At 37.8% G+C, this 19,446-nt stretch overlaps 1 protein-coding gene and 1 pseudogene across 2 annotated transcripts in view; both read right to left on the reverse strand.

The window, feature by feature from the left end:
- LOC145780139 (uncharacterized) overlaps window positions 1-19,446 on the reverse strand; it is a 200,912-nt pseudogene that overhangs the window by 14,295 nt on the left and 167,171 nt on the right. The window contains exons 5-22 of the transcript XR_014290658.1: window positions 19,286-19,418; window positions 18,726-18,907; window positions 14,310-14,454; window positions 13,623-13,757; window positions 12,941-13,057; window positions 12,367-12,534; window positions 11,454-11,579; window positions 10,807-10,974; window positions 10,040-10,177; window positions 9,185-9,388; window positions 8,565-8,699; window positions 7,794-7,972; window positions 6,729-6,795; window positions 6,017-6,197; window positions 5,696-5,843; window positions 4,875-5,077; window positions 3,803-3,902; window positions 3,326-3,452 (exon numbers count right to left, since the gene is read on the reverse strand). The product of XR_014290658.1 is annotated as an uncharacterized LOC145780139 (transcript). The remainder of the gene's footprint in view (window positions 1-3,325; window positions 3,453-3,802; window positions 3,903-4,874; window positions 5,078-5,695; window positions 5,844-6,016; window positions 6,198-6,728; window positions 6,796-7,793; window positions 7,973-8,564; window positions 8,700-9,184; window positions 9,389-10,039; window positions 10,178-10,806; window positions 10,975-11,453; window positions 11,580-12,366; window positions 12,535-12,940; window positions 13,058-13,622; window positions 13,758-14,309; window positions 14,455-18,725; window positions 18,908-19,285; window positions 19,419-19,446) is intronic.
- LOC145777923 (uncharacterized) lies at window positions 15,057-18,616 on the reverse strand. Its single transcript, XM_082589289.1, has 6 exons — window positions 18,582-18,616; window positions 18,051-18,195; window positions 17,345-17,479; window positions 16,890-16,942; window positions 15,698-15,830; window positions 15,057-15,303 (listed from the first exon to the last, which is right to left on the reverse strand). The coding sequence occupies exons 1-6, from the start codon at window positions 18,614-18,616 to the stop codon at window positions 15,112-15,114; spliced, it is 693 nt and encodes a 230-aa protein (XP_082445415.1). The 3' UTR covers window positions 15,057-15,111.

Genomic DNA, 19,446 nt, shown 5'->3' on the forward strand with positions numbered 1-19,446 from the left:
CAGTAAATACTGGCTTAAGCCTCTGAACTTCTGCAACTTCGCTATTAATTGCATAGGAACTATACTTACTATCTCGTCCAGACGTGAAAAGTTAGCGAACTTGTTATTTTCCAATCGCTACCATTACCATCACAACCGCGATTTTCTCTGAAAAGCTGCTCTTCAGCTTCTATTACACTTTTACCACCTCCTTGCATTTGGTAATTCAGCTGATTGAGGGCACCAAAGATGTCAGCCAAATAAGGCAAAGCAAGGATAAAACGTGGCCTCAAAGTGTCTCGAATGCCGATGGTTGTGACTTTTCAAGAACTCCAAGTACGCAAAGCAAAAACGCGATTCATCACTTTGCTATCGATAGCCAATAGCCATCGTACTTCAGTGTGGTTCAAAAATATTTCCTAAAATATTCGCTGATATACCATTCAGTAGGCTGCGTGTTAATGTTTCAGAGGACGTTCGCGCCGAACCCCTGAAACAGCGTCGTCGAACCCCAGGGCTTCGATCGAACCCTGGTTAAGAACCACTGCGTTAAAGATATCAAATATATTTCTGTGTATTTCAACAGGAGTAGCAGTGTTTTCGCATTCTTCTGATTCAAGTGAAAGAGGCTCAATATTTTTACACATTCCTGTGCAAAAGGTACAGGCTGAAACACACTTCAGTCCAATCCTCTTGCAGGAACATGCTGCATTGCACCCTTTCTTGCATTTACACCTAATAATGTTCAACAACTCTGAAGGTGCTGGTTCCATGTCCGTCATAATAGGAAAGTATTTTCCACATACAATCTTCCATCCCCAGTTTTCAGGATTGATGACCGTAGCAGAAATAGGATGCTTCCATTGCAAGACCTGTAGATGCACCCACTGTGCATGATACTTGGCAACATTCTGTTGGCGGTAACTTCTCTGGACGAACACCAACAGCTGAAGATGCGACTGCACACATGTAGCAATTGTATCGTAGCTCACAGAGTTTCTCGTCCTTACCACCATACATTAGACCAGTGGTTCTTAACCTTTTTTCTATCAAGCCCCCCTTCAATAATGGTCATGTGCCTCGCGCCTCCCTAGATTTTAAATAAGTATCATACCAAAAAAATTGCACTTTTGTACACATCAGTGAGATACTTGACACTGCTTCTTAGCGACTAGATTTTTAATGCGAGGTTTAACTCCAGAGATTGAACAACGTAATTAAGTCTCCTACAGCTCTCAGCCTGTTTCTTGATAGCAACGAGACGAAGATACGGGGATCCAAACGCTGTTAGAATTCGAAGAGCCCGAGTTGCGATAACAGGGTAAACAGGAAGGTAATTGGCCCAGAACGTCGCAATTATTAGTACCGGTAATATTAAGTAAGGTAATCGAGCATTAGGTAAAGAAAACAACTGTAAAAAAGCAATTTGAGTGATGATTTCGGAGGCAAGTGATGATTTCTTTCCTTTTCTCATCATGTCATCCTTGAACAGAGAAGTTGGTATACGAGCTAACTCATAAGCAAAAAGGGACCTAATATTGTCACTCCTTTCAACTTGAATCAACAATCTGGAAAACAGCAGCATCGGATCTATGTGTATGGTGTCATCTGCAATTTTTGTTCCTTTTCGAAGATTCTCCAGAGTCCTTACTTGGTCAGCTCGCTTAAAGGACATTTCCGTGTAAGACTTGTTGTCCATTTTCTTCTGTATCATGATTCCAACGTCTTCCACAATGTCGCAATTAATGCCGTCTTTCTCATCTGATGCTTGTGCAGATGACAAGGATCGTAGAGCCGAGTCAGTGTCATCGAATGGGCTGTAATTTTGTAACCACGTGATCATTTTGCTAATGTCTTCAGAATCACGTTTCATTCTGCTGACTTCCATTTCAGCGTGTTGTTCACTGGTGGCCACGTGCAGTTCAGTAAAATCACTCATGGAATGATGGATTCCAGCACACCAGTGCATACTATAGATCCATAAAATCCTAACTGCTTCTGTAAATCCACATCCCCGTGTCAGTCCACCTCGGCGTTTTAGGGTTCTCTTTTGAAAAGAAATAGTTGTTACCTCATGAACTTGAGTGTTACGATCTGGATGCTTCTGATCGTAGTTAGCACTTTTTTCACAAAAGAAACAATCACGCTTCCAGTCAAAACCAGACGTATGCGATCGTCTCCATTTCTTGGAAGTTCCTCCTTCATCGAATGCAGTGATTCTTCTAATCCTTTTCCTGTCAGTGTAGTTTCGACGGCATTTATCATGCACAAGAACATCGGTTTCTGTCTCTAATTCTTCGACCATTCTGTCATCACAGCGGAGATGAGCGAAATGTAACATGGTCTTTTTACCCTTATCTCCAACTTGCTGCCGTTTTCCATATTCTTGGCACTCTTCCTCAAATCCTTGAAAACAGATGATGTATTTCTCATTCTGCTTTATTGCGCCTGCCACATCACAGCCTGCAAAAAGGAACAGATTTCGAGTAGTGTAGTTATATAATAACATTTTTTGAGCACTCTCTATAAATTACGGTATTAGCCTACTTACAAGTTTTAACTGGTCTAAAAGCACAAGCACAATTTCAAGACAAGTGTGCTTTACAAAGTTTTTTATACTGTAGGTGAAGTGGCTTTGGTCTAAAGATGTACCTTGTTAATTGCGACAAGTGAAGCAGTAAGCCAGTAACTGCAGTGATTCTAAGACAAGACGATGATCCTGTAGCTTCTAGCGACGTAATCTTGGCAGTTCCAGTATACGTTTAACAGATCATACCTCAAATAGAATATTACTCAACTTACTCTTATTCAAAACAATCTTATTGAAAGAGAAACTTAGAATTAATAAAACAGCATTAGCAGTAAAAAATAATGGAAATGTCACATGCCTATGTTGCCATTCGGTCATTTTTGATAATTTTTTTTATAAATTTCCTTGTTTTTTCGAAATTGCCATAATTTTTTTTGCCCAAGGTGGAATTATGCGGATTTTTGATATTTTGTTTCAGACTATGTGTTGATGCTTGTGGCAAAATTTTAGCTTTGTACTATTTTTTTCTGGGTCAAAACCTAATTTGACTGGACTAATAACAGAAGTCTGTCACTGTTACCAATTAGGTTTACCAAAATCAAGGCAGTTGTTCCAGATTTATCTTCAGCTTCTATCATCACAAATGTATTTCACACATTTTCATGTTTTTTAAAGCGATAAAAGACAAGTGGCGTAATTTGTAAACTAATATTTGAACAACAGGAACGTGCTATATAATTTGCTCAATGCTCTTTATTGGAAAATCTCTTCAATTTATTTCATTCGCACTTTGTAACTGTTTAGTTTGTTACTCACAATGACTCCATGATGATAGCTTTCCCTTGCAATTCATCTCTTTCCTGTCGAGCTTTCTGCTCGAGTCGCTGACTATCGACAAATTTCTTCTTCAGATCACTGATGTGTTTTTCTTTAATTTCAATTTCTAAGCAATATTGAATCATTTGCTCAATCGCTCGATCACTGTAGATTATTTACTCCAATAATATTCAACCCAGTCTAACTTTCAAACAAAGGCGGAATACCATGTGTAGTTATGCGCATATGGAAACCGTCCACACTATGCAGCATTGTAATCAATGCGTCACCATGTGACCCCATCGGTGCCAAAATAAATTGTTCCGGTGAAGCTGGAGAAATGATGCAGTAGCGATAAAGAAGAAACGTTGACCAACATGTCAACAACATAAAAGACATTCCATTTTGTACAAACACATTATAATGTTGAAAGTAACGAAGGATGCTTGTTCGCAACATCGATCCATCACAAATCACCTTCGATAGCTCGTTGTAAGTCACGCTTCAATGATTTAATTTCCTTCGTAGCCGCAATAAGAGAGTTTCCCGACCCGGAACTGTCGCTGTCACCGGAACTCTAAAGAAAAATTTATGGCAGAATATATTAAACTTAACTTTGGAATCTTTATCAAATGTAAAAGATGTCTTGAAACTTGAAAGTAATTTTATTGTTCACATAATGGCTCAAACAAATCTTTGTGTACAGTAGACTGCTCCACAAAAACTTAAGAAAGGTTTGATGTCTTTGCTGCATTGAGAAGCCATATAATGGCTACCACCATATAATGGCTACCTTCTACAGTATTTAAAAACGCAATACTTTCCTTCGTATAACTATTTGAATGAGAGAGTGCAGACTCGACGACCTCCTATGCCTTCAGGGCTACGGTCTTTCGCACTCTCTCATTGGATGCACACTGTACGTTTTTGTTGTACGTTTCGGCGTTTCGCATCCAAACAAAAATAAAATGACCATCCATCCATCCACCGCAGACACGAAGCCATTATACACCTGGATCGCCGAACAGAAGATCCTGATCACTTGCTCTACGCCAAACTCAACGTCCCGCCTCAGGAATTTTCCTGGCGATTAAAATCAAGACGGCCCTTTGTACCAGCTGCCCTTGAATTATTACAACCATTCAGTGATCATGCCACCAGTCCAGCACATTGTATGGAAGACACTGGGAACACAACATGGTGCGCCACCGATACCAAACTCCATAGCTTCATACTTCATCCGGTGGCGCGCCCCCCTGGTATGGACGTGGCCTGGCCGACTTGGGTCAAGCTTCACAGAATGAAAACAGGATTCGGCCGCTTCCGTTCCAATACGTAAAAGTGGGGTCTGGTCTGTCTCTCATCGACCTGGCGGAATAAACTTCTGACCATGTCATTCTTAAATATCCCATTTACAAGGCATCAAATGGAATGCATGGTATAGCAGCACTGGATGAAGCTACACTCACCTGGTATTCCATTACCTGCCATGAAATTTCAATAATCTTGTCTCAAACGAAAGAAGACGATTGAAAAGCGCAATACTTACTGTTCCATTTCGTTCCAGTTGTTTCTTCAGCGCTCCTATCATTGTGCTGTGAGATGTCTTCAGCGATTCTAGCTCAACAAGTTGCATCTGGAGGACCGCGTTCTCCGCTTCTGCAGCTTCCAACTTCGCGGCTTTGATTCGAAGATCGGCTCTGGATTTTTCATCTTGCTTTTTCTCTGGTGATCTGCTTTGAGAGAGATTTTCTTATCAAAAAGTATCGATGATACATATAAACTATTAAATTCTACAAAAAATTTATCACCAAAATAGCGTCTTAGTAACAATACATTTTTTTGAAATGATGAATGTGGTTCAAAAAATCACAAAAATCTCACTTGATTTCAACAAAATCAAGAAAAAAATATCCAATCTAACAAGTGCAACGTTAACAAAATTTCATTATTACTAATTTATTCATACTGAGTTATGCAAGAAAGATCACAATATGTACCATTTTTTTAAAAAAGTTTTTGGTATGACCCGACCTGGATTCGATCTCAGGTCTACCAGTAGGCTACTACAGCCGAAGGCAATAACCACTCGGCCACTGAGCTGATGTATGCTACAACTGCTGATTGTTAAGTTTAAATAAAACAACTTAAGAATAATAAAGTTTTGGCATACTTGTAATTTAATTTCTCCACATAACTGTTGTGTTGTGCATTTCTTATTGCGAGGAATTATCTAAACGAGGCATGATCTTCATATTGAACAGTTTAACTTGGAAGGGGCCAAGCAATGAGCTACTCAAAAATATATGAAAATTACAAAATACATAGAGAAGTTTAATGCACATCAATCTTACTTGTTAGCTGTTGCACTTTTCATCTCTTTTAAGAGCTCCTCAAGGACTTTAATTCGATCTTCTGCTCGTTTTTTTTCCATTTTCCAGGACAGCACACTCTCCTTTTAAAACTGAAACTTCTTGATTCTTTTCCTTAAGATTTTGTTCCATCCATACCATTTCAGCTGAAGACAGACAATTAATTTAAAACTAGTAAGAATAATGTCTTTGAGTAAGAAGAAAAATTGTGATCTAAAGTTACAGGTCATATTTTCCTTTGAAATTTTTAGGTTACATTGATTATGCTTGTATTGTAAGATATTCGACTTTGTTGTGTGTTGAACAGTTTAGCTTTTACCTTTTAATTCCGAATTGTTGTCACTTGTTCTTCTCGATTGATCGCTTTGTAACGCGTTCAGTTCATCTGACATGCTGGCCAATCTTAAATCAAGCTGTTGCTTCTCTCTGCTTAATTCTCTCACTTCTCTCTCAAACGCTCTCGATTTTTCTTCCAAAAGATTTTGTAAGGTTTCCACTTCCTAAATTAATTAAATCAAATGACGCATACATAAATTAAACTTGGTGTCGACAGTAATTCAATATTTAAATGCAAGGAAAAAATGATTTTAAAACTTCCATTGTTTAAGATTGATATGATGATTGATGATATGAAGCCTAAAAGCGAAAAATGCGAAAAAAAGCGAAAATGCAAAACTCTCCGTTGAAACGTTTATTTAGACTTTGGAGCATAACCTTCTGTGCTTCAGACAAAAGTATCCGAGCCCGTCGATGTCTGGTTCAGGCAAGGCGGTTGTAGAACAAGTATGGTGTTACGTCACAATGAAGGGCGTGAATGCAGAAGATTTAATATTAGAAAGCGACATGCAATAATTTGGAATGCTTTTTGAAAGCAGATAATGTGAAAGACAAAAGCTGCCACAACGGATATATGTCTATTCATTACATTTAGAAAAATAGATAATAAGCATATAATTTTTGCAGTTTCAACGTGTGACAACGTAAAAGCTACCCAACAAAGGTAGTTTCACTATCCATCTACCCCAACTGACCTGTCGTGCTTGGGTGAGTTGCTCGGCAAGAAGTTGATTCACTCCTTTTAGCGTGGTGACGTCACCAATGGATTCAATCTGATAAAATATTGGGAAGAATCAAATAACAAAGGATTAATAAAAAGGATTTTATTTTCTTTATGAGTTGATTTTCCTTTTGAAAAATGCGTTTCACTTTGAACATTTGTTTTATCGCCACGTTATGAACTGATGTTAGGCTGAAACTATTCTGCTGCTACTTATTTGTAAGAGGAGGCTTCCTGCCTCCAGTGGTCATGCAGTGCTGATGTATGTTGACTCCAGTACAGACTTAATATCAATGGAGTCTGCATCAATGATATGCGATGAGAAAGGAATCTACACATGACCTAACAGAGAATTGTAAATAAAATGAGTTTATGCTAATGCTGATATGATAATGGAAAATGAGTTTATGTTTTCGAGATGCATTTGAAAACAAGGCAGAAAATTACACGAAGTGCCCGGATGGTGAGTCAGTTTATTGGATCGAGACGGTTGCCGGGATTATTTAGGTCGGGTACCAACCAGATGGCAGGGTGGGAAAATAAACTATTTGTAAAATCCTTCAGAAAAGAGGTTTTGTTTTATTTCAAAAGCAGGAATTGTCTCCAAAGCGAAATAGAAATGCATTAAAGTAAAATAATATGCAGTGTTTTGGCAAGTTCTCTGGACATCTAAAAACATTTTGTGCCCCTGAAATTATAAAATTATCTCAGGCCTGGGTCGAAAAGTACTCATGGCCGTTCTGTTAATGTAGCACCGCATGATGTCCCACAAGAGCAGTAAGTTTGCTTCTTGAGAAAAGCTTAAGTCCAAAACTTTTTTAAGCAAAATTTAGCGCAGATTTATGCTTAGCGAACTCTTTAAACTTAACCTCGAAGCTCGACTGGTTAGGGCGTAATTTATACATTATTATTATATCGCATAGTTAGCCTACGTTTATTACAAGAGTGCAAGTTCGACATCAAGATATTCAAATAAAAGATTGCGTAGTTGTAGCTTGAAGTTAAATATCTAGAGCGAGAAAATTTTGCAAATATTTTTTCATTGCATTTAAGTCTACTGGTCCTTACCGAAGTATCCCTTGCCAATTTATTTTTATTTTTGACAAGATTGTCTCGTTCTGATTCTGTTTGTTGTAGCCTTGTTTTCATCAAAGCCAGTTCGGCTTGCAGCTTTTCAATTTGAGACTGGCAAATATTTTCACTTGTAGTCTTGGACGGCTGAAAAACAGTAAATTGCTTGTTGATGTAGTTTATACAATACATAGTAATTGGATACTTCTAAAAGTCTCAATAAAAAGTCGTCCTATATACTGTAAAAGTGTCCTAGATCCAGGATCCAAATCTAACAAGAGTTTTCAAACAGCGGATAGAAAGTGAGAATAAAATTTGTAAGTTAATCATCTTAATTTCACTCAGTAAACTAGTGATTTAAACCGGTGATAGAAGAGGGAGACATTGCGAGTGACAATTTATTTTTATGATTTAATTTGTTCGATTGTGTCTTCAGTAATCCAAATGTCAGGTTCAACTAATCCATAAGCCAGTGCTTTGAAGCTTGCAAACAGCACGTTCATGGAATAAGTAATCATCTGCTATTCTACCAATACTCACTGATGTTTCTCGGCAGTCGAGTGTAGCAAGAATTGATAGTGATAGACATGTGTTTCGCACCATAAGGATGGGCTTATCAGTATCGCATCACTAATTCATGTCACATAGTTCTCAACTGCTGCGTTTTGTTAGTCATATGATTCCTTACCATTGTGGAAAAAAAACAACTAAACTAACTGTCGCCTAACAAAATACTCACTGATTTGGCCAGAATGTCCCTCTGCATCTCCAACACAGTGATCATCTGCTGGTTTTCTGCGCATTCTTGGGAAAGTCGCTTTTGTTCGGAACGCAAGTGGTTGAGCTCCTCATCAGCGACTTGCGCATCATTCAGCTGAAGACAAGAGAGATTTCGTTTCGATTGATCTTTGTTGCTAAAGTCGAGATCGTAACCAACTGAGTTATTGATTGATTAATTGAATCTTTATCCTCGGACTGGGAAAGCTTCTTTCAGAGCTTTATCTTGGCAGTTTCGCATACTTGTAGACGTAGAGGCTTTGAATCACTGACGCAGGCCCGGTCGCTGTGATTGACAGAGTGAAGTTTCCGATTGTTGAAGTTTTGTTGTCGGGGAATTATTCCATTCATTAGATGCCGCTGAATGAAGAGCAGTCCTTCGCATGCGTTGCTCAAGCGCACACCCCGAGCGTCGAACCAGAGCCGCTTGATCTTGAAGCTTCTATTGTCAAAAAGTCACTCGCTAACCAACTGAGCTATCGGGAAGCACAAAGGCAGAGAAAGACTTCAACTGATATCGTAACTAACCCAAACGTTACAGCAATGCTATTATTAAATCGTTTGCTTCTTTATACGACATGCCTGGATCTCTAACGTTCTTCTTTGCGCTTCCTCGAGAGCTAAGCTCTCCTCAGCTTCTCGCCGTTGGGTGACGCAATCACTCAAGTCATGCTCCTTTTCTTCGACCAATGAGGTGAGCTTTGAACAAGCCTGCCTCCAGTGGTCAAGTTGTGCTTGTGTGTGTTGGTTGTTGGAATCAAGTTCCTCTTTTATTCTTGAATATTGCTAAATTATTGCAGAAATTAAAAAAAAATTGAAACAACATAAAATTGTTCTTCCATTAAGGTTTATGTTTCTTTCCAATACTTCAACTGAAATGCGTTTGTTAAATTAATATTGTGAATTATATCGCATCGGTTGGTTTAGTAAACGTAGTTATTCCGGTGTTTCGGGTTAAATGAGAATATACAACTGAGCCAATACAAGTCTGATTTGGGTTCTACATAGAGCTTAGCACTATTTGCAAGGTTAAGCTTACTGCATTAATATCATATGGGCAAACAATAAGTAGTCAACTCAAATAAATGAATTCTTGCAATCAAACGAATGACAACAAATGCTAACAGCAATCTTCATAAGCAAGAAGAACTAATGACACAGGTTTAGCCAATTGCGACAAGTTGGAGAGAAAGGTGTTTTCCCGCCACGAGGCACTTTCGGATTTTTTTCACTATAGTTCACTTTTAATGCTCTAATTTGTGAAGAAACACGTTTATACGTATCACAAGACATGCAACCAAATTTTTAATTGTGATGGTTTAACTTCTGTCAGGAGGTATTTACCTTTTCATGATTCCTTACTACAAAAGTGCAACAAATTTTAAGAAATTTATCCTTATTGCACGGTTGCAGCAAGTGCTGTGACATCACACTCACCGATTGCGCATCTCTGAACTGAGCGTTCGCTCTGTCTTTATCGTGACGTAACTCGGCGATATCTTTGCTCACTTTTTTCATTTCCTCTCCGTGATGTTTTTCCAAGTTTTCAAAACTTTCTCGAAGAGCAGATAGTTTCTGTTGACCAGAGCAACATCATTAGTTACTGTACAGAACTAAGTTATTAAAATGTTCTAGAAAATTCTAGTTAGCTTACTTTTGTTTAAAAGAAATCTTAGATTTTCATGACCTTGAGGTTTAGGAGTAGGCTACCCTGGTAGCAACTAACAACTAGTAGGCTTATTTGTTCCACAAGATCCGGTACAAGATAATGCGAGTTAGTTATGAATCTTCAACCAATTTGTAAAGCTTTGGTAGAGAGTTTGCTTTGTTTAATCATAGACAGACAACACAATATAACTTTAGCGGGTTTAACATACTTTATTATACAACGAAATATAACATATTTAAAAATAAACTCAAACGTTTTCGACACATACTTGTGTCCTCATCAGACATAACTTTATATCTGCTGCATACATAAAATGAGAATAATAAGATTAATCTGACTATGCACTGTAATGTTAAACGCGCTAAAGTTACTTTGTTTTGTCTGTCAGTTTGTAAACGTAAACAAATAAAACCTCCCCTCTGCACAGGTAGGTGAGATAGCTATGGAAATTGCCTGTAATCACGTGAAGACATGAAAGGTTTGACCAAACAGTGTCAGTCAAAAATATTTTTAAGCAAGATAAAATTCAACAAACCGTTAAAGCATCTTCCTTCTCACAGGCCAGCTGAGACTTTTGTGCTTCTAATAGCGCCGCCTTCTGGACATCCATTTTGTGAGTCCCTTCCATTTCTTTAAGTTTTCTTTCCAGCGCGTCCACTTCCGGGCGAAGTTGAAGAACTTCCTTAGTCAGCTGCTTACAATGCTAGAACACAAAAAACAAGAGAATCAAAAATTATTTTGTCAAACTTAAATCAAATTATAAAGAAGCAATAAAAAAAATCCCTTGAAAAACTGCTGACGTCACAACTATGAAATTATAAGTTGCCACTAAAATAGTGTAGTTTGCTGATCAAATAATAATCTTTCTTCGTGAAAGATTATTTCATTAAAAAACACTAACCGGTAAGATATTATACAATAGGCTACTTAATTTTCTCTGGTTCAGCATATTTTAATTTATATTTTTTTGAAAATTCTCTTTTGGGACAAGAAGTCATTGAACTCCAGTGCTCAGGCGATGGATTTCGTTGAAATAAGACAATTGCAAAACAAATAGACACAAAATGAATCTGTTTTTCTTTTAATGAGTGGATTTCAATGTCTTCGTTATTAACTGTTACGTCATATAAACTTAATAACTACTCATCCAATGGTTTTTACATCATCAAACAAAATTTGAACCTTCCTGCTTTCGACGAGCTGGTTTTTATTTGAAGCATTTTCCTCTGACGACTTTGCCAGATCCAGCCTTGTCTTCGCGAGATCCGCGTGAAGTTCCGTGTTGTCGTCTTCAAGCGTCACTTTTGCCTGATGACGTAAGCAGTATCGATGAATGCGAATACGTCACAGACACTGAACAAAATCTTGAATGCAACTAAACGCAATAAAGACGAGGTGGAAATGCTACATGGAGATTTTATCTTGATTAGTCAAATCTTAAGTAATATCCATCATCATTAAATATTCAATATTATGTATATGGAAAAATTAATAAAAATAAATTAATTAATAATTTATAATTATTAGTATTTTTAACCTCAATCATTAGTAATGTCATCACCACCTAAACTCCAACTCTTAATCGCTTCATAAATAATTTGTTGTTTTACATTTCACGATTTTCTTCATTTTTGTAGACCCACTGTTTGTCTGAGATCCATTTCATGTTTTCAATAATTCTAAGCAAATCATGCATCTGGTTAATAAGGTGATAATGAGTTCTTTTATTATTCATGATTTATATCCATCGATGGTGACAAAAGGAATTTCAAAAACTAAATTATGGGTTTGCTGTAAGTCTTGTAAACTTAGCCGAAACGTTGTTGTTGTCGTAACCAGGTTTACACCGGGTGGTTGAATATTTCAATTAAGCGGACGGAAAGGTAAGGAAGCTAATCTTCGTATCCACTTTCAAGCGTGCCTTTAAGTGTCCTGCACACAGCACCATGCTCTTTAGAGGTGTCGAACCAGTGCCCTTTTGAGTGTCGTTTCAGGCCTCTCACCACTTGGCCATGCAGCCCAAACGACGCAAAGTAACGGAAGTGGGAAAGCGTTGGGAATTTTTAATGACTTGTTTTATTTACGGAACACCAACCTGTTTCAATTCTTGATTGATTTCCTTCATCGAATTGAGGGTTTTCTCCAACTCACTGTTGTACTTTAGCGCCCTCTCCCGGTCACTTTGCAACTCCATGTGACTTCTTCTTAATTCTATCAAATCACTTCCTTGCTTTTTCATCTTATCTCGGCACATGGCGAACTCCTGGGAAGAAATGAACAAAATATGATTTAGCTCTTGTGTGATAGAGCAAGGTTCTTTTCTGTTTTTTTCTACTGGGTAACTTATTCATTTGGAAACAGGACAAACATCTCAACAGTTGAACTTTGTCTTCAAAGTGCTTCTTTAAATACCTAAAACAATCTTTTTATGAAGCCCTGAATATTTCAAACGAGATCAAGCATTACAGTAGATAGCTAAACTGAAGTTTTACGAACAGCAGCGTCAGAAAATACACTAAAAATTTCAAGGAGTCAGAAAAGTTTTCTTTATTAGCACAAAAATTATTTTAAATTGCATCTTTTCAGAATGGCTTGGATTTCAATAGCTTGTGTAGAAACTTGCAAAAAATGGCACTAAAGTTAGTGAGAGTAGGAATCGAACCACCGACCTCTTTCTGATGTCCATACTTGTGGTTGGTTTGATCCAATTGTTCCGACACCGCCTCAAGGTCCGACTGGCATCTGCTCAACCTCTGACCAAGTTCCGTGTTCCGGTTTATCAGAGCCTGGTTAGATAATATTTTACGAAAGTTATTTGGTTGCAAAACCCTGTGACATTTCATCCAAACAACTTACGTCTTACATTAAAACATTGACATGAATAATTAAAAAAAATAGGTTTAAGTTCTCTCAAGATTACAGATATCAAGAACTTTACACTTTTTTTTAACTGTAACCTTTTTGGATTAAAACGCATTTGCTTTTGAAGTAGCCATGTTTACTTTGAGATTTTAAGATCAGTGTTATAGACTAAGATTAGTCTACTAGGCTTATAGACGCGTTTAGCTCACCGACATTCAAATCGATTTGCAACCAACAGTTGGAAAGAACATTCCCAAAAAAATGAACAGAAAATAGGCAACAATTTCCTCACATGGAAAGCATCGAGAACCACTGTTCACTGGTGAACGACTTACGAATTCTACCAAAACTTTAAAGCCATGTAGGTGACAATCAATGATTGAACACCTATTCGGTGTTCTTAGCACTATTATGATCACATCCTTTTATGATAAGATAGAAATTATAAAAAAAACATCTTTAATCTTTGATGAAAACACTTAGGCCTACTTGTTGTGTCTTTTGGTTCTTCTCCAACTCCGAGAAGGCATGATTCTTTTCCTTTTCCAACAGTTCCCCTCGTTGCCTAGCAACTTTAAACCTCTCTTTGGTCGTGTTCAGTTCAGAACTCGTTGCAGATTGAGTCTACAAAGTTGAATAACTCAATACACGTTTGTTGATGCGTATGCGAATTGCGAAGTCAATAGGTAATAATAAGAAATGAAACAACATTGTAAACTGTGCTGTTAAAAATAATTAACCTCAACATTGACAACGGTTTGTTTGAAGGAATACACGAAGATTGATTGATTGAATCTTTATCCTCGGACTGGGAAAGCTTCTTGTAGAGCTTAATCTTACTCATACTTATTGAGGCTTTGAATCACTGACGCAGGCCCGGTCACCGAGATTTACAGAGTGAAGTTTCCGATTGATGAAGTCTTGTTGCCGGGAATTATTCCACCCATTAGGTGCCGCTGAATGGAGAGCAGTCCTTAACGTGCGTTGCTCCAGTGCACACCCCGAGAGTCGAACCAGCGCCACTTGATCTTGAAGCTTCTTCGTATCAGAATTCACGAAGGTTGGGTTCCTTGCTTTCCCATCCAATTACTCTAAATCTCAATCACAGAGCGTAAATCTGCTGTTGATACGACTAAAGCAAAACAAATGTACCATATATTGGAAATAGTTGCCAACCTCCGTAATATCTTTAACTTGTTGTTTGAAATCTGCAATTGATTTGTGCAAATGTTCAAGAGTGACGTGGTGCTGTTGTTTGTCTGCCAGCATCAGCTCAAGTTGGCAACGGAGCCGGTTGGATTCCTGATTCAGTTCGTCTATTCTGTAAATAAAAGTTGAGCCACTTCCGTCGTTGTATCAAGTTTAGAGCTCAAATTGTAGAACTTATGCCTTCACATAAATTATGAGAGCGATATATCAACAGCCCTCAGTAAATGAAAGGTTGGTACATTTTGAAAAAGTGACGTTTTTTTGTAGCATTAGAAGCTTTTTACATCCAGTAAATCAGCGTCATATTGGTATAAGCAGTGTAAGTCTAAGCAGCAAGAACATAATTTAGTTGCAAAAAGGTTTGGTCTACTGGAACAGTTGCTTAACAACTGTTTTGTTTATTCTATATATTTTTGTATAACACAAATCAACGCTTTGTGTTGAGTTTGGAAATTAATGCACAAGACACATCTCATAAAAGGGAAAGATTTGTAATAGCTTCATGTTGATAAAACTTTGGTAAAGATGCTGCTTTGTTGTACCACAGACATACAAAATTAAATACAGTAGACATACAGACACACAAAATAAAGTAACTTTATTAAGTTTACCATGTTTTATTTTTCATACCCCTCCAAAAAAATACAACACAATCAATATTAAAATTTAATTATGTTGTATTTTTTTGTACGTTACTATAAAATACCTGTACGTTAAACCTTACATTTCTGTCTTCTATTAACACCACTACCAAGCTGATACAGTTGATTTAAAATTTATTTTCTCCGTTGAGTTTCTTTTTCTTCCGCGTCATGCTTGGACTTTGCCAAGAAACTTTCTCTTTCTTTCTGGAGGAATTGTGTCTTAGTTTCAACTCTTGTTGGACTTGTTGCAGCAGCCTGATGGTGGCTTTGCACTCGTTCACATCCATTTCTCCATCTCGGAGTCTTTCGTTCTGAATCTGAACTCCACAACATCAGGTTAACTTTAAGTTTTCATTCCGAGGTTGAAATGTTTTACGTTAATTGCATGAGGTCAGAGGTCATGAGGTCAGAGGTCAATTGAAAGCTCGCAAAAACTAAAAGTTTTCTGTTTGCAACCTCAATAGAACAAATAAAGTATAAATCGAAAAAACAATCAAACCACTGTTAAAATCGATTCAAGGACTTGTATTATTATTTCATCATGAAATCAATCAATTGCTGTGAACTTGTGATCTATTAAGGTTCAGTATTGTGTTTGAAATGGCAACTAGCCTATTGTGTGTTTTCGATTTTGAAACAAATGGTGTTTTATTTTTTTCTCCGTCAAAACATTTCAATCAAACACAAACAGGATTGTTCTCCAATAATCACCTCCATTGTCTGTTGAGCGTCAGCCAACTTTTTCAAGAGCAATTCCCTTCTGGACTCACTGTCGTCCAAAGCGTCTTGAAAGTTGTCCCTTTCTAGCTCTACCACGCGGGATGGTTGCCACAAAGATGGAGATCTGAGTTCAATGAAGCATTTACGCTCGGATGATTTTAACCCTTTTACACTCAGCATAGTATTAGGTTGGTTGGTTTTGAATCTTCATCCTCAGACTGACAAAGCTTTGAAGGTTATTCCCAGTAGTTTCGCATACTTGTAGAGGCTCTTGCCGCATGGCCGGTTACCAAGATTGACAGAGTGAAGTTTCCGATTGTTGAAGTGTTGTTGCAGGGAAATTATTCCATTCACTAGGTGCCGCTGAATGCGTTCCTCAAGCGCACACCCTGAGAGCCGAACCAGCGCCGCGTGATCTTGAGCCGGGCGCGTAACCACTGAGCTAACCGGGCGAACATGAATGATGTTCCTTAGTGTGTGACACAATGATTTGTTTTGCAACCAAAAATCTAGAAGTTTATTGATCTCTTTCAAAACGCGAATCGCAAGATGAAAAATATCAAGGTCGTTGAGGCCAAACACTTGAAATTGGAGAAATTTTCAAGTTTTAGGAAATTGTATCAGAAATCGAACCTTGCAAGGAAAACTGGCAGAATCGCCTGGGTTTCCCGATCAAATTACGGAAAAACTCTGGACGCGATTAAAGCTGATTCAACATCACAATCATTGTTTGTTTTCGTAGCCGCCTCATGCCTTGTAGCGGTATATTTGAATCAAGATGATATTAAGGATGCCCGCGTCTACGCCCACTTTCAAATATAGCCGCACCCACTTTCAAGTATAGCCACACCCACTTTCAAGTATAGCCACACCCACTTTCAAATGTAACCACACCCACTTTCAAACAAGGATGCTGTTTATCCATAAATGTTAAATCTATGAGGTTATTACGTGCGCTCCCATTAACTGGTCAAGCCGTCTACCAGTAATTACAGAGTCAGTTTCATGGTAAACAAACCAAACAATATGAAGTCCAAGCTTAACTTAAAATTTCAATCAAAATTATTTGATTGAAGAATGAATTAAAATTAAATGCATCATTTTTGGCAGTTTTCATAAACCTTTTACTTCCCAGTGTTACCACATGAGAAATTATCATTTCATCCTGGCGACATGTACTTACCTTCTGAATGGGGAAGGAGACCGGAACGAATGGGAGACGGCGAACGGCGCGCTCTGATTGGTCCGTTGTAGATGCTTCCATAATCAGCAGACCGTGACCATCGATCACTCTGGTTGGATTTAAAGAAAATAACGGTATTTATTAAAAAAATTGTAGTTACTAAAGTATCCGTTTAAGTGGTACAAATTGTGATACGTATTACGTAGATTACCTACTTGTACCACGAAATATAATGGCAAAAACGAAATATAATGGCAACAATTTCCTGACCTGGAAAGCACCGAGAACCACAGTTCACTGGTGAACCACTTACAAATTCTACCAAAAGTTTAAATCCGTATGTGTGACAATCAATAACATATTCGATCTTCTGGGCACTATTATGACCACATCCTTCTTCTATAAAATAGGAGTTAAAAAAAAAAACATCTTTAATCTTTGATGAAAACATTCACTTGTTGTGTCTTCTGGTTCTTCTTCAACTCCGAGAAGGCGTGATTCTTTTCCTTTTCCAGCAGTTCCCCTCGTTGCCTAGCAACGTTCAACCTCTCTTTGGTCGTGTTCAGTTCCGAAGTGGTCGCAGATTGAGTCTACGAGGTTGAAGAACTCAATACACGTTTGTTGATGCGTGTGAGAATTGCGAAGCCAGTAGGTAAAAATAATAAACGAAACAACAATGAAAACTTGTTAAAAATAATAAACCTCAACATTGACAGCGGTATGTTTGAAGGTGGACACGAAGATTGATTGATTGAATCTTTTATCCTAGAACTGGGAAAGCTTCTCGCAGAGCTTAATCTTAACAGCTTCGCATACTTATAGACTTATGGAGGCTTTGAATCACTGACGCACGCCCGGTCACCGAGATTGACAAAGTTTCTGATAGTTGAAGTCTTGTTGCAGGGAAATTATGCCATCCATTAGATGCCGCTGAATGGAGAGCAGTCTTTAACTTGCGTTGCTCAAGCGCACACCCCTAGAGTCGAACCAGCGCCGCCTGATCTTGAAGCTTCTTCGTTCCAAAAGTCACGAAGTTAGGCTTCCTTGCTTTCCCATCCACTTACTCTACTGTAAATCTCAACCACAGAGCACAAATTTACTGTACCTACATACGATTAAAGCACAACAACTGTACAGTATAAATTAGAAATAGTTGCGAACCTCTGTAACATCTTTAACTTGTTGTTTGAAATCTGCAATTGATTTGTGCAAATGTTCAAGAGTGACGTGGTGTTGTTGTTTGTCTGCAAGCATCAGCTCAAGTTGGCAAAGGAGCCAGTTCGATTCCCGACTCAGTTCGTCTATTCTGTAAATAAAAATTGAACCACTTATCGTCACTGTATCAAGTTGAAAGCTCAAATTGTAGAACTTACACCTTCACCTAATTTGTGAAAGCGGTATAGCAACAACCCTCAGTAAATAAAAGGTTGGTACATTTTGCAAAAGTGACATTGTTTTGTAGCATCAATAAATTTTTAACACCCAGTAAATCAGCGTCATATTAGTTAGCAGTGAAAGTCTAAACAGTAAGAACACAATTTATTTGCAAAAGATTGGGCTACTGTAAGAGTTGCTTAACAAAATGTTTTGTGTTATTCTGTATTCTACTATAACTTATATTCTATATAATTTTGCATGAAACAAATCATGAGTTTATGATGAGTTTAGAAAGCAAATTAATGCACGAGGCACATCTTGTAAAGGCGAAAGATTTGTAATAGCTTCATATTAATAAAGCTTTGGTAAAGATTTCGCTTTGTTGTACCGCAGACATACAAAATAAAGTAACTATAATGAGTTTACCATGTTTTATTTTACACTGAGTTTAAAGATTACTTTCTCCGTTGAGTTTCTTTTTCTTCCGCGTCATGCTTGGACTTCGCCAGGAAACTTTCTCTTTCTTTCTGGAGGAATTGTGTCTTAGTTTCAAGCTCTTGTTGGACTTGTTGCAGCAGCCTGATGGTGGCTTTGCACTCGTTCACATCCATTTCTCCATCTCGGAGCCTTTCGTTCTGAATCTGAACTCCACAACATCAGGTTAACTTTAAGTTTTCATTTCGAGGTGAAATGTTTTACGTTAATTGCATGAGGTCAGAGGTCAATTGAAAGCTCGCAAAAACTAAAAGTTTCCTGTTTGCAACCTCAAGAGAACAAGTAAAGTATAAATCGAAACAACAATCAAACCGCTGTTAAAATCGATTCAAGGCCTTGTATTATTATTTCATCATGAAATCAATCAATTGCTGTGAACTTGTGATCTATTAAGGTTCAGTATTGTGTATGAAATGGCAACTAGCCTATTGTGTGTTTTCGATTTTGAAACAAATGGTGTTTTATTTTTTTCTCCATCAAAGCATTTCAATCAAACACAAACAGGATTGTTCTCCAATAATTACCTCCATTGTCTGTTGAGCGTCAGCCAACTTTTTCAAGAGCAATTCCCTTCTGGACTCACTGTCGTCCAAAGCGTCTTGAAAGTTGTCCCTCTCTAGCTCTACCACGCGGGATGGTTGCCACAAAGATGGAGATCTGAGTTCAACAAAGCGCAATTAGAATG

Source organism: Aplidium turbinatum, chromosome 1 (assembly GCF_918807975.1).
Source record: "Aplidium turbinatum chromosome 1, kaAplTurb1.1, whole genome shotgun sequence".
NCBI lineage: Eukaryota > Metazoa > Chordata > Ascidiacea > Aplousobranchia > Polyclinidae > Aplidium > Aplidium turbinatum.